At 37.6% G+C, this 14,315-nt stretch overlaps 3 protein-coding genes across 3 annotated transcripts; 2 read left to right on the forward strand and 1 right to left on the reverse strand.

Annotated features, from left to right (window-relative positions):
• Positions 1-1,327: 1,327 nt before the first annotated feature.
• Positions 1,328-8,503, forward strand: LOC122038881 (26S rRNA (cytosine-C(5))-methyltransferase NOP2B-like). Its single transcript, XM_042598843.1, has 17 exons — positions 1,328-1,642; positions 1,720-1,880; positions 1,975-2,038; positions 2,170-2,303; positions 2,398-2,481; positions 2,623-2,697; positions 2,783-2,854; positions 2,953-3,026; positions 3,747-3,799; positions 5,029-5,138; positions 5,239-5,307; positions 5,405-5,479; positions 6,551-6,643; positions 6,727-6,806; positions 6,885-6,984; positions 7,626-7,939; positions 8,030-8,503. The coding sequence occupies exons 1-17, from the start codon at positions 1,405-1,407 to the stop codon at positions 8,085-8,087; spliced, it is 1,854 nt and encodes a 617-aa protein (XP_042454777.1). The 5' UTR covers positions 1,328-1,404; the 3' UTR covers positions 8,088-8,503.
• Positions 8,504-10,028: 1,525 nt separating this feature from the next.
• LOC122038884 lies at positions 10,029-10,584 on the forward strand. Its single transcript, XM_042598845.1, has 2 exons — positions 10,029-10,265; positions 10,365-10,584. The coding sequence occupies exons 1-2, from the start codon at positions 10,029-10,031 to the stop codon at positions 10,512-10,514; spliced, it is 387 nt and encodes a 128-aa protein (XP_042454779.1). The 3' UTR covers positions 10,515-10,584.
• Positions 10,585-10,631: 47 nt separating this feature from the next.
• LOC122038883 (probable sugar phosphate/phosphate translocator At5g25400) lies at positions 10,632-12,240 on the reverse strand. Its single transcript, XM_042598844.1, has one exon. The coding sequence runs from the start codon at positions 12,104-12,106 to the stop codon at positions 11,018-11,020; it is 1,089 nt and encodes a 362-aa protein (XP_042454778.1). The 5' UTR covers positions 12,107-12,240; the 3' UTR covers positions 10,632-11,017.
• Positions 12,241-14,315: the final 2,075 nt, after the last annotated feature.

Genomic DNA, 14,315 nt, shown 5'->3' on the forward strand with positions numbered 1-14,315 from the left:
ATCCCTCAATTCTTATTTTCTTGGATTAACATTTTCACTTGAATAGATGAAGAACTGGGACAACTCCGTCATCGTACAATCATATACAACTTTTGTCTAGTAGCCAAGACCGTAGAGGGAGTTCTTTTTCCTTCTACTAACAACCTTATAATATATATCATTTATACTATCATCTGATAAAATCTGTAACTCCTCTCCCTCTATAGCAAGTTGAGATGCATGTGTAACTAGATCAGTCGTATCGTTATATATAAAAAATATTATTAGCTAATATACAATTTTTTTTGTAAGTTGACGAAGATGGGAGAGGAGGGAGAGGGGAGAGGATTACCTATGTGTTGGAGATGAGATCGCGTGCTGGAGTGGACAATGTCGGCAATCAAAGAGAGATCAATAAGATAGGAAAAAAAATTAGACTGGGAAACCCTAATATTTTGAATTAGAGCTAAAAATTTAATTTTTTTTTGCTAAATTATCTATGAATTATTTCAACAACATAATTAAATAATCGTCACTGAAATAGCGACAGAATTATTAATCCTGTCACTAATTTAAATAGATTAAATATGTTTTTGTAATAATGACCTATATTGTGTTAAAATTAATTTTTTGCTAAATTAGATATGGAATTAATTTTTTGTTGCTGATTTACATAAATTAAATAGGATTTTTTTTATTAATAACCATCGATATTACGATAGAATTATAATTTTATCACTAAATTAGCGACCGAATATTATTTCAATCATGAATTAATAATAAAATTATATTGCTATCACTAATTAGCTAGCAACCAAAATAATATTTGACTACTAGTTTAGTTTAGCGATGGAATTATAATTCCATTGTTAATTCTTTGGATGCTTGAGAGGTGTAGACATTATTTTTCTCCCCAAGCCATTTTTCCACTTTCTTTCTTATTTCTTAGTTTTTTTTTTTTAATCTCAATTCAGATTGAATTTGGACGTCAAAGTAACGGCGCTAAAAGAGCAGCCAGCCCTACCATCTTTAACATCTCAGACCACATCTTTACTTCTGGTCCGAGCGAACCAGAAGTAATACCATAAATAATAAATATAAAATATGTTTAAAATGCTGAATTAAATTGCTCGGGCTGTGGCACATCCTGACTCCTGAGCTCACAAGTCGTAATTTTCTCGTCCGATATGGGGATATGGGCCTATTTATAGGGCCCGGCTTCGGTTCAGGCCGAGCTAGACACGACCCAAACCGATAAATCACGCAGGGTCAAGCCGGACGGGGCAGACCAGACCTGGCCCGGCTTTTTCTTAAACCCTAACCTAGAGTTTGGTGCTATTTATTCCCATCTCCGTCTCTCAGCCACCCCTTCTTCTCTGGTCTTTCCACGCCGGCATCTGCACCGGTCCTCGCGGATCTCCGCTAATGGCTCCAGTGTCGCAGAACTCAAATCTGAAGAAGAAGTTGAACAAGAAGATTCCAAGAGAGGAGGAAGTTCGTGCGTCCTCCAAAGAGATTGAATCTTTCGAATTCGATCCAGGCTCCGAGGAGGAGGATGACCGCAGCCAGTCCTCCGACCCGGAAGACGAATTATCCTCTTCGAGTGCTTCTTCCGACGGAGAACCCCTCGCTGACGATTTCCTCGGAGGCAGCGACGATAGTGGTAATTGCGGCTGATTCACGCTTGTTGATTTTGTCAGTTATATTTGTCATGTGGTGTTTTCGATGATTTGGTTTCAGAGGAAGTGGAAGAACTGGGGTCAGATTCGGATGAATCTGATCTGGAGGCAAAATCAAGAGCCATAGACGAGGCAAAAGCGAGGGCAGAAGAGGAAGCGCAAGAGGAGTTGCAGCTTAATATAAAGGGGGAATCTGATGAGTTCATATTGCCAACGAAAGAGGTCTGTTTTACCTTTTTTTTTGGCATTCTGTAACTTCTGCCTTAACATTATCACAAAAGGTTCACTTTTTGGTACTGAGATATGAGTGATACAGGAACTCGAAGACGAAGCTCAGCAACCGCCCAATCTTCAGAACATTCATCGGAGGATCAATGAAAGTGAGTAGGCCTATCCCCTTATAACTGAAGTTTTTTCAATTTATTTTACGGTGTTATATATTTAAAATGCAATTTGAATTTCTTCTGTGGTTTTTAATTGGTACTATTAATTCCTTTGATGCTTTTGGCAGTTGTCCGCGTGCTATCTAATTTCAAAAGTCTGAGGCAAGAGGGTGCTTCAAGGAAGGACTATATTAATCAGCTTAAAATAGATATAATGTCTTATTATGGATACAATGAATTTCTAATTGAAACTTTCATGGAGGTGCTGATGATGGTTTCCATGTATTATTGTCATTTACTATGTTCCACATTATTGATTTCTCATCTCTTTTGTTTGCCTGATTTTCTCAATGTAGATATTTCCAGCTGTTGAACTCATTGAGCTACTTGAGGCTTTTGAAAAGGGCCGACCAGAATGCTTGCGCACAAATACTTTAAAGGTAGCCAGAATCTAGTGCTATTTGTTTCTTTTTCAAAGATCTGGCATCTCACGAGAGTTAATTGCTTGAAATGATGCTTTTATAACTGATTTTCTTGTCGTGTTACCCATTCCTTTCTGCTTCTAATTTTTTAGTTGATAGACTCGTAGGCGTGATCTTGCTGGTGTTCTAATAAACAGAGGAGTGAATTTGGATCCAATAGGCAAATGGTCAAAGGTAACATCAGTAATGGTTCTTAGATGTTCTCAATGTATTCCCTCTTGTAGAAACTTGGAGAGTGATGTGTGATATACTATTGCAGGTGGGTTTAGTTATTTATGATTCTCAAGTGCCAATTGGTGCAACTCCCGAGTATTTGGCAGGACACTACATGGTGTGCATTTTGTGGCACTGAATTTCCTAGGCAATCAATTACTTTGTCTTATTTGTTTTCTTGGTACTTCAATCTAATATTTCTTTTCTGCCTTTTAGAAACAAGCTGCAAGTTCATTTTTACCAGTTATGGCTCTTGCTCCACAAGAAAAGGAGCGAATAGTTGACATGGCGTAAGTAGCTTTTAGTATATTTTTCAAGAGCTTCTACTATTTCTTTCTTTTTAGATTCGCGGATGCATTACATGAGTATCATTCATCAATAGCATCAACATGTAGAATTTTTAACTCCCTATCCAAAATTAAGGTACATTACATTGCTTGTTTATATGGAACATACTCAATTTGGCCTTTCCCTAGAGTGTAGATGATTTAATATCTTGAGTTATTCCACACGCTTGTCAGGAAGTATGTTTTACTTAAGTATGATAAGGGTTCATAGGATGCGATCTCCTATGAAGCAAAAGATACTACAACTTGATATTTTTGGCTTATTCCATATATTTTGAGTTTTTTTTTCACCCTAGCATCATTCATTATGTACTAGAGTTCACTATCTTCTCTAGCATTGCCAATCCTCCTCGATCTTAGCTCTTGAATTCACAATTTGAAACTAATGAACTAATGCAATTAAGTTCATTGATGATCTTGCTAATGGAAACCGAATAGGATAAATTTGGTACACGCAACACAAATTGGAGAGCAACTATTTTTGTCAGTCTTATTGAATTTTTTTTAGCAATAGAGAATACATAAGTCTTATTGAATTATTTTAGCAATTAAGTTTATTGATTTTTTTGTCTGTCTCTCTCTTTTTTATTTTTTGTTGAATACACAAGTCTCATTGTGAGTCATAATGCTCATGTTCTAATTATTGTTCCTTTTGTTCTGTAGTGCTGCTCCAGGTGGTAAAATTACATATATTGCCGCCCTTATGAAGAATACAGGTAAACACAATGTGCTTTACTTGATTAGTTGTTTAATTGCTTCAATTTTATTGGAAATTATGCTAACATTAATAAGTGGGTTTACTAGAAAGAATACAATAAAAATATTAGTAACTGAGTAGAAATTTTGTGTGAACCTTATAGATGATAGAATGAAAAGTGTATAGGTTGAGATGATATCCATATGTTTAAAGAGAATCATTAGTTTCTTTAGGTAGAAGAATTGAATGATTAGAGTGGAAAATATAAGACAGAGAATCAAAGAAGTTTGTGAGTTATCAAATATGTATGACATCCAAAAATATCTGGACAAATATGATTTGGTAATGATAATAATTTTTATCAAACAATTTTACTTTTTTTCTGGTTATGATCATATGAGACTATCCAAACTTCCAAGCCTCTTTTCGTCGCTTTGAACATTTGATTGAAGCTTTAATCAATTTGGATATTACTTGTGATAGTGATATAATATTTCATGGAGCTCAATTGAGGGATCAAATTCATATAGCACCCAGAATATTCTGGACAAATATTGTTTGGTTGTGATAATGGTTTTAGCAAACATTTTCACTTGTACTTCTTTTTATGACTATATGTGACTATCCCAATTGAGAAGTAATTTTTAATTCATTAATTAAGTGATCTTACTGTGAATATTTCCTAAGAAATCATAATCGTGTTTGGCTTGGCATTTCAATTTTTTATTACGGTTGAAGGAAATTAAAGACATTATTGAATACCATCTATACTATAGACTTCAGAATAAGATAACATCTAGTTTTACTAGTATTCTCATTAATATAGTTAGATGGCTTGAAAGATAAAGTAGCCAAACTCAAAGGATTCAGAAGCATGATTTTATGTGAATGCTATTTTAAATTAGCAATCACTCTTAGTTTCACCACATTTTCTATGCTAGCATAAGAAAACTAGCAGGACGACATTCCAAGATATTGAGCTAATGCTTTACATGTGCTATGGAGCTATGCTCTAGTACATAGGCGGGAAGTTGCATCACATTTCCTGTAGGTGTTTGTTTACTATGGAAGCCAAAGAGATTTCTTTACTACAGATTAGGAACATATAGAATGTTGTCTGTGGTTCACAACATATTATTTGATTTATGTGCATTATATAGTCGCTGCTCACTATGGTGGTTTGGGTAATTTGATTGCTTCTGAAGTTATTGAAATTTTCGTTGAATTTCTTCATCTTAATTCTGCCAGGAATAATTTATGCAAATGAATTTAAAGAGAGCAGGCTGAAGTCACTTACAGCTAATATACATCGCATGGGTGTTACTAATACAATAATTTGTAACTACGATGGGAAGGAGGTTAGTTATGAGAATATTCGATTAATATAGTCAGTGAATGGCCTAATTAAATTGCTGACTTCAAGATATCTTTTTCTGATCTTGTATAATTTCCACTCAGATACCAAAGGTTCTTGGACTCAATTCTGTTGATAGAGTATTGTTGGATGCCCCCTGCACTGGTACTGGGGTAAGTTGAAAAGTTATTTTAGTCTAACATTAAGGCAGTGGTAAATTCCTTTGCTTGACGAATTATATGTGAAACTAGCTGACCTTTTTGTTTGAAGGTTATATCTAAAGAGCAATCTATTAAAACATCAAAGACGATTGAAGATGTCCAGACTCGTGTTTTCCTGCAAAAGGTAGTTGCCATTCCTATATAATGTTATTTAGTGGAAATGGTTATTTGGCACTTATAGCAACTACAGTGGTGAGAATAGATAATACTGTTTTCCTTTGTTGTGTGAAAACTATACTTTTCTGTGTTTGTTGCATGTAATGCTGTATTTAGCATGCAGATGAAAATACATGGTTAAGTGTATAATATTATTTTAGATAGTTGTGCATGGGTATATAATTGTTAGTTAGGTTTGAATAGATTGCTTCACATTTGGTTCAGATGAAAGGAATGAAACACTGAATCGAACCTGAACACTCATAAAAAATATATAAAACCTAAACCAATTGTATGGATTCAGTTTGAGTTCAACCGAATGATCTGCACTCTCCTCATATTATTATCTACATTAATTTAATGCAATCTAGTTTTTCTAATTTTTACTCTCTGTGTTTTTTATGTCCAAGTTAGTCTTGGATATGGTATTATACAATAGTTTTTGTGCTGGTTAAATGCTGCATAGACAACAGCTTACATTTAAGGGCAAACTTCTAGCTTGATGGTTATCATTATGATTGGTATGTCATGGTATGCAAGAGGTATTGGCATAGAGCATTACCAAGATATTAATTGGACCAATTCTCTAAATGCTATTTTGGTCCAAATACTGGATTAGACAAGGAAAATTGAATTGTGCAGGTGAATTTTTACCAAGTGGTGAACTTATCAAGACCTGTTTTTCCTAGACTAAATATACTTTCAGTTACCTTGCACCAGAATGAGTTGTTCTTTGTGGTTAACACACTCACACATGAAATAAATTTAACTAAGATGAAGTGAGTTGCATAACTATAATCTAGATTAAGTTTTCTGCTTCGTAGTGGTGAATATTCAAGTATCAAACAATCTAAACTTTGCAACTGACAGATAGGGAACATTGCATCCATTTATGAAATTATTTGTTTTAACATTGCTTCTTCGGCATAAAATTTCAATCAAATTGTGGTTGATATGAGCATCTTTCAGATTCTCATGTTTATATATGCTTTACATATTGTGCACTTTCAATGATTGCCTAATTAGCCTTCTGTTGCAGCAACTCATTTTAGCAGCAATTGATCTAGTAGATGCTAAGTCAAAGACAGGAGGATACATAGTATATTCAACTTGCTCCATGTTGGTTCATGAGGTTTGGAAAATATTAAGTGATCAGTGAAATTGATGCTAATATCCAATATGTTGATTTTTTTGGGTCTATTGTTCATGTTGTAGAATGAAGCAATTATTGACTATGCGTTAAAAAAGAGGGACGTAAAAGTTGTGCCATGTGGCTTGGACTTTGGTCGCCCAGGGTATGACCTAAAAATATTTACTTGACTAGTGTCTCCTAGTCATTTACTATCCCTGATGACTTTTTATCTCCCCAACAGATTCATAAGGTTCAGGGAACACCGATTTCATCCATCTTTGGAGAAAACAAGGAGATTTTATCCACATGTAAATAACATGGAAGGATTTTTTGTTGCTAAGGTATAATTTTCCTTTATGCATTGCAACTCACAAGCAATTTTCTTTAGTTATTGAAGCTCCTGATACAGAAATGCAATCACTTTCAATTTCAGTGATAAGCAATAAGTCATTCTTTTTTCTTCTTTTTTTTTTAAGTGAATAAAATAAAATAAAATTTCAGAATGTCACAATTACTTTTTTTTTTTTGCGACTAGGAAAATTGTTACTCATTGTTACTCTGCATATCTGTTTGTACGTTGTTCATGATTTGTATTCATGCTATAAAATTGTTGTCATTCTTAGCATGGTAGAATTCCTTTAATTTTCTTAATTAAAATTTATCTATCATTTCTTTGATATTTAGGGAAGTCTAGGACTTGGTTTTGTCCTATACAAGATCTATTTAACCGGTCTATCTTTTTATGCATGTAATTGTGATATGATTTTCCTTTAATGTGCACACTTGAATCTTATCCTGTTTAATCAACTGTTACCATTTTTTGAGAAAAGAGTTTAACTATCCATGTCTTCTGTGGGGTTGGATGTTCAGTTATACCAAACATCAAACTATTGTTATTCTTTATTGATTTTATGAAAGGGTTTGTGATACTTGTTAAAATATATGTTCCTGATTCTGTCACTTTCATTAATTCTGCCTGCAGTTGAAAAAGCTAAGCAATTCCAAACCAGCAACCTCTCAACCTAAGAAAGAGGCAGAAAGAAAAACTGAGGCAGCAGCTATTACCAATGATAATGATTCTGAGATCTTGAATGGAAACCCAGAGGAGCCAACGATTACACAAGCAGTTAAGAAAAATAAAGAATCTAATACAGCCATTAGGAATGCTGGTAGATATGCAGGTAAGAAAATCAAACCCACAGGTGGTAAAAAGAATCATTGGAAAACGCCACCTGCATCTGTTGATCAGGCAAAGAAAAAACGGAAGTTTTCATCTAATGAAAAAAATGGCCCCAGGTAACTTTCTTATGAACTTGACGTAATTGCCTAGACTTGTTAATATATCAAATGGTATTCTGGAGGTTTATGTTGATTGTTGACTGACAGGATCAAGAGAAGGAAGCCTCACCAGAAGGGAGGCTTAGGCAACATGAAGGAGACGTGAAGTTGTGGTGAATCGAGTTTCTCAACTCTGCTGGTCAGGTACCAACAAATGCAGCATATGGTCCAAGTTTTGTTTAGAATGAGGAATCTGTAATGATAGCTTAGATTAGCTGTAACTCTTATCGATAATTTTCTGCTGTTAGCTTTTTACTAATATTTAAATTTGAAGTTTTTATACACTTCTAGAACAATGCAGAACCAGAGTGGTGTCTGGGGCGCCTTGTACGTGCTGTAATAATATATGCTTTTATCATTCTGCACATTCATGGGCAACTAAGTGCGTGGGGCGCTCAGAAGTGATCCTGATGTCTGAAAGTGCACTTAGTTGCCTATGGGTGTCTTGCACCGTAGGTGTGCACGGTATCAAATCCATACAATAGAAATGAGATGAATAATAGATTCATGTGCATTTCGTTATTTGCTAAATCTCGCTTTCCTATTTTTCTGATTTGTCATATCGAATAGCTGAATTGGTCTGGATTATATTTCTGTTCTTGTTATCCCTTGAGGTTTTGTCAAAGTCTTTGCTCGAGTGGGATTGAAACTGAAATTCCCTCAAGATTCGTTGGTAGCTTATGTAAGATTAGTTTCCACTTGGGCTGTCGAACTGCATTCTTATTTTTCATCAAATTTACATTAAAATTGTCAAATCACTCTTCAATTGGTTGGGGACTTGCACTTCAATTGGTCTTTAGCCTTGTTGAACCAGAAACTTCAGAGCAATTAGTGGTTTTGTTTTAATAATCAAGTGTTCAATATGCATAATACTCGCAGGGGCGAGGGGTGGTGTTACTACTTCACCAGCCAGTCTAGATATCATTTAACTTGGCCAAAGACACCAAGTAATTTTGCACTCCATTGCGTCAAGATGACGCTTTACCAATTAGCCGTTATTTTAAACACTCGTATCAGGACGATCAATCAGGTATAAAATTGCTTGCTCGCACTAATTGTATCACCTGCATCTTACACAACATACGATTTTTCTGCACCACACACAAGCATCCCACGCAAACAGACTACAATTCTCCATCAGTTTTTCTTGTTGCTTAATTGATGGCACTAACTGTGGCACCTGCATGGATCGTCTTTACACAACATACTACTCCTCAAACAAGTATCCAACCCAAAAAAACAACAACAGTGCTGTACTAGATCGTCTAGACAAACTTTCTCTATAGAAAATAGCTAAAAGCAGAAGCCGGAGGAGAAGGGCACAAAAACATGTAGATAAGGGTAGTTTGCAGCCAGAAGCCACACGACGTGTTGCCGCTTGTGGTAGAAGAGTAGCACCGCCGTCCCAGCTGTTGCCCGAATGCCGAGAAGGGAAACGACAAGGTGCGAGCATCGTCTGCAGGAGCACCATAAACCTCGTCAGTGGTGCCAGTGGACACCAAAGAGGAGGATGATAGAATGAAGATGCGTAGTCCTTGCTCTCCCAGCAAGCGCCCTCCAAGTCATAAAGAATCATGGTGACTTCTACATCGTCACCAAGTATCCACCTCTTCCGCATCTCGTGGGAACACAATCCGGTCATCAAGCTATCGAATCTGCCTTCCTGAGCGGCGCCCTCCCTCGGCCTTCAATTTGTGAAGTGGCACAAATGTGTGTGTGTGTTTTTTTAAAAAAGAGAATGGCACGATGGGAAGTGGCACCGGACGGATTCGTTAGGTTTCCAGCTGTAGTAATTATTCTGTCTCGTGGTCATCGATAATTATTCCATGCATCTCCCAAAGTAAACATCACATGCATCCCTCTTTGGGAAAATTTCATTTCAATACTTAGATATTAACTTTTTCAATATGCCTCCTTGACTTTTTTAAAATCACAAGCATACTAGTATAAATAATTTAAAATTAATAGTTTTTAAAATGCTAACAAGGGTGAAATGGAATATTATTTTTTTAAAAATTTAAAGGACCAAAATGAAACGAGAAGAATAATGAAAAGGTTAACAATCATTCATAGCAGCAGCAGCTGCTGCTGCTGTTTGAGCACCGCCATTAATTCGATCGGCCGGTTTGCTCTGCGACATCGATCGTTCCCTTGCTCTTCTTCTTCTCTGCACTGCACCATGCGCTGCTACCTCATCAGAGCCTGCGCTCACTGCCTCGGCTGTTCCTCGGCTCCTCCTTCCACTGCAGAAGATGAGGAGAGCCATCCCCACGCAGACGCAGTGGTAGTACTCGATCTCGATCTCTTTCTCTAATTCTGTCCTCCGGTCTCTGAGCATTGCGTTGATTACAATTTGCATGGTTTTGCGTTCGAAATCGACCAGGATATGATTGGTGGCTCAGAGATAATTAATGGCGCCGGCGCATCAAGGATCATTGGAACAAGCGCCGTAGGAGGAAGAAGATCAAGAAGGCCAAAGCCGCCGCCAATAAGTGAAGGACGAGGAGTACGGACCAACTATGCTTCTGATTAGTACTTAATTAAGTAATTGTTGCATGGATTGAATTTTAAGCACAATAATATATATTTGGCATTTTTGGTAAGAGTTCCTGAAGTAAATAAATTGCAGATAACTACATAATCCGACACATCAAAAACAAGAATCAGATAAACATAGATCTTGAAAACTTGCAAGCCAATCGAGTTTAACACATCCATCGTTCCCTAGCCATCTAACTTGTTTTTCCCAGATTGAGACGAGTGATCTATAACAATCAGTTCAAGAACTGCCCCAAATGATCAACAACCAATTTTTCGAAGAGTAATAACAAGAAAAACAGGATAAACAATGTAAGAAGACAATAAAGGTCGCATTTTTACTGTTCTTTTTCCTTGTTTTCTCTGATCTTAACCTTCCTCCATGGACGTAGCAGAGTGTTTTAATAGAGATGAATTCGCTATTGAATGAAGAGATCCATATGAAATACTGAAGACAAACCGATCAAACTCTGGCAGAGCGTAAGGTTGAAGCATGGATCAATCCTGGGTTTCACCCTTCCGGTTGTCTCCGGGACCATCAACTTGCTCAAGAAGCTTCCCGGCCTCCTCGTCGGCTTGTGCAGCCTTCTTCTGCGCCTCCTTGGCTTTGAGAGCCTGCAACTTGACGTGGTTGTAGTAGGCGACCCCGAGGAAGGCAATGGCGTACCCAAAGAGGTTGATTAGCGTGACAGTGTCCCGGATCACGGACCAGGAGAAGGCGATAAGGAGCCAGTCCTTGACTACGCCGGCAACGTTCATGGTAAGTGCGGAGGTCTTGCCGACGAGCAGGAAGACGGCGAGGTTTAGAGCGAAGGCGCAAAAGGAGTTGGTGCCGAAGACGAGCAGATCCGGACGGAGAGAGGCGGTGGAACGGGCGCGGAGGACAGGAAGCTCGACGACAGACCACGGGACCAGGAGGAAAGCGAAGCAGCAAGGGGCGACATAGTAGAGAGAGGTAATGGGGTTGAGAGAGATACCCTTGGAGGTGAGCAGGATCTGGATGAGGACGAGGCGGGTAGCCTCGAACGCCACGGCGCCGAGCTGGAGGGCAACGCCGGTGCCGTCGAAGCGTGCCTCGCCGTACGCGGCGATCGCGACGCCGAAGGAGATGGAGAGCATGTTGAGCATGGAGGAGCTCTTAAAAATCTCTTTTTTGAAGAGTATTCCAATGGAGTAGACAGCGACCGGCATGAGGGCCTTGAGCATCTGGATGAAGGAGACGGAGAGGTAGATGTAGGCGGAGTTGGAGAACCACAGGGAGACCGAAAAGAGGGCGCCAATCGGGACGACGGAGGAGAGGTAGAGGTCGCGGGTCATGGGAGGGGCCGACGGCAGATCCACGAGGCGGAACACGCGGACGAGGAGGAAGGCGAGGGTGGAGCAGAAGGCCATGTGGATCATGGTGAGGGAGATGGGAAAGGGCCAGCCGTACATCTTCGGATCCAAGATGTATTTGTTGTAGACGATGACAGTGAAGCTGAGGAAGATCCAGACGGCGACGTAGGCGTACGAGAGCAGTATCTTCCTCAAGACTCCTTCCGTCACCGCGGCGCCGGCGCCGCCTCCGATGCTGCCCTCGCGCCCCATCCTAGTGACGATGTTGACGGCGATGCCCCTCTCCCACTACAGACGCCTCGATCGATCGAAGACCCCCACGATTCAGGTCTGGAAGGTGAGGAATCGAAACGGGCGGAGAAGGGTTTGGAAGAGGCGAAGCAGAGGGAGAGCAGGACTTAACGAAGGTGCGGTAAAAGTTCTATTCGCCCCATAAAATCTTATTCAAACTATAGGGACTTAAATGTAAATTTGTTCAATGAATTCGATAAAATTTTAGGAACCACCATTTCGCAACTACGCCCCTGATAAGATCCAATATTAAATAAATAATTATTAATTGTATAAAATCCTTTTCTCGTTGGACTTCCATGTTAATTAGTGTCAATTTTATTCATATTTAAATTGAAAACAAATAATACTTTTATTTATTCATAATAGATATTGGTGACTAGGACCAAGTCGAGATGATTTTTATATTATTTTGTATTTAATGGTCTAATTTTTCTTGAGGCATGACTAATTATTTATTCTTTTGCATATTTTAACTGTATTATTTTTCTCCGAAGAATACTATAATATTGATTTGTATAATTTCTCCCGTAGTTTTCATATCCCTCTTTACATAAAAAGTTTATGGAAGTTAGTTTGCAAGTTTAGATCATTGATTATGAAATTTGGAGTTGGAATGCTATAGCTCAACCAACATAATTTTATACTTGACTAATTGATAGGATCGAGATTAAGATTTATCTTTAGCATGGATTAAATTTGACCCGATTAAATTCAAACAAAGGCGGAGCCAATGGATTGTTTCAAGTTAAATGTCTATGATTGTTAGACTAGATGAAAAGATATGGTTGATAGTTTGGTGAGTTAGATCGCAAATATCTCAATCATACGGCATATGATTGATTAGCTAAGTTAGGTAGAGTAAGTTAAAGATGGCTTTCACTTGTTGCTTTACAAATGAATAATTTTCCAAGCGAGATTTATCAAAATGCTCCTTTAATTTTTATTTTTTTAACCAAAAGCATTCAAGTTTTCATGGGTAGTTTATTTTCAATTACGATGTATTTTATATAGTCTATAATAGGAAAAGGATTTTTAGGATATCTTATATGAAGGTCATTTTCATAAGCTTTAAATCCAAATAATTTAAAAGCAACTTTTAAATATATTCGGATCTAATAATCAGTATTACATACTCGTTTTTCTTTTTTATCATAATTCATACAACTAGAGTTGCATTAATATTCATTTAATATGAATCTAAAATCTCTGCATTTATTAAATACTAATTAATAGTGTTGGTATCTAGTTGGCTTCAAGTCAGCAGGATACCAACGTGGTTCCACCTGACCTGGTTCGACTTTTTAACATGCCGACCTTTTGACCTCTGATTTGTGTTCGACCTCCTGACTCACCATTGGTGTGACCTCCCGACATACTAAGGGACGCAATAGGTCGATAAAGAGCCACCCTAGGACTGGGGTGGGCTCCACCCATCTTAGAAAAGATAAAACTAAAAAACAAAATTCAGCCCTCTAATTCTCATTTATTTTCTTATTCACATGCGTTATATCAAATCAAAATTTTTCTCTTGCATGTCGCATGAGTTTTATTAAATAAAAACTTTTATTTTGATTTGATTTAATTAAAGCTCCAGAGTACATTCTAGAACCGTCAATTTGAATTGGATCCGTCGGGTTGATCCGTCTCGTCAAACAATTTAAGTAGATTATGTTAGAATTTTATTAATCTAAATCCACCATGGGCCAACCTGCGCGGGTCGACCCGCTCGGGCTTGGGTTGACCCGTAGGTCGAAAAATACATGTAAGTTAAGTTTTAGGTCAATTTATTATCTTTCTTTGTTATAATTTTGAAATAAAAATAATACTTTTCATACAATATAAGTACTCGTTTGTGTTCATTTATATTTAAAATACATGTTTATGTATATATTTAATTGTACAAAACTTTTTTAAAGTAAAATGTTGAAGATATAAAATATTTTTAAATTTTTTTAAAAATTTTTGATGGGTCTGTGATTTGGCCCGTCAAATCCGTAACCCGCCTTAGAATGGGTTGAGTTGGAAATTTTCTAACCCGCCAAATTGACGGGTTGGTCCGCCCCGCCCCACCAAATGATTAACCCGTCACGGGCCGACCCACCCTTCCACGAATTGATCCGTCTGACAGTTCTAATACATTGTCACACACCCATGCATAGTATTCTAT

The sequence above is a fragment of the Zingiber officinale genome, chromosome 1A (genome assembly GCF_018446385.1).
Source record: "Zingiber officinale cultivar Zhangliang chromosome 1A, Zo_v1.1, whole genome shotgun sequence".
Lineage (NCBI taxonomy): Eukaryota > Viridiplantae > Streptophyta > Magnoliopsida > Zingiberales > Zingiberaceae > Zingiber > Zingiber officinale.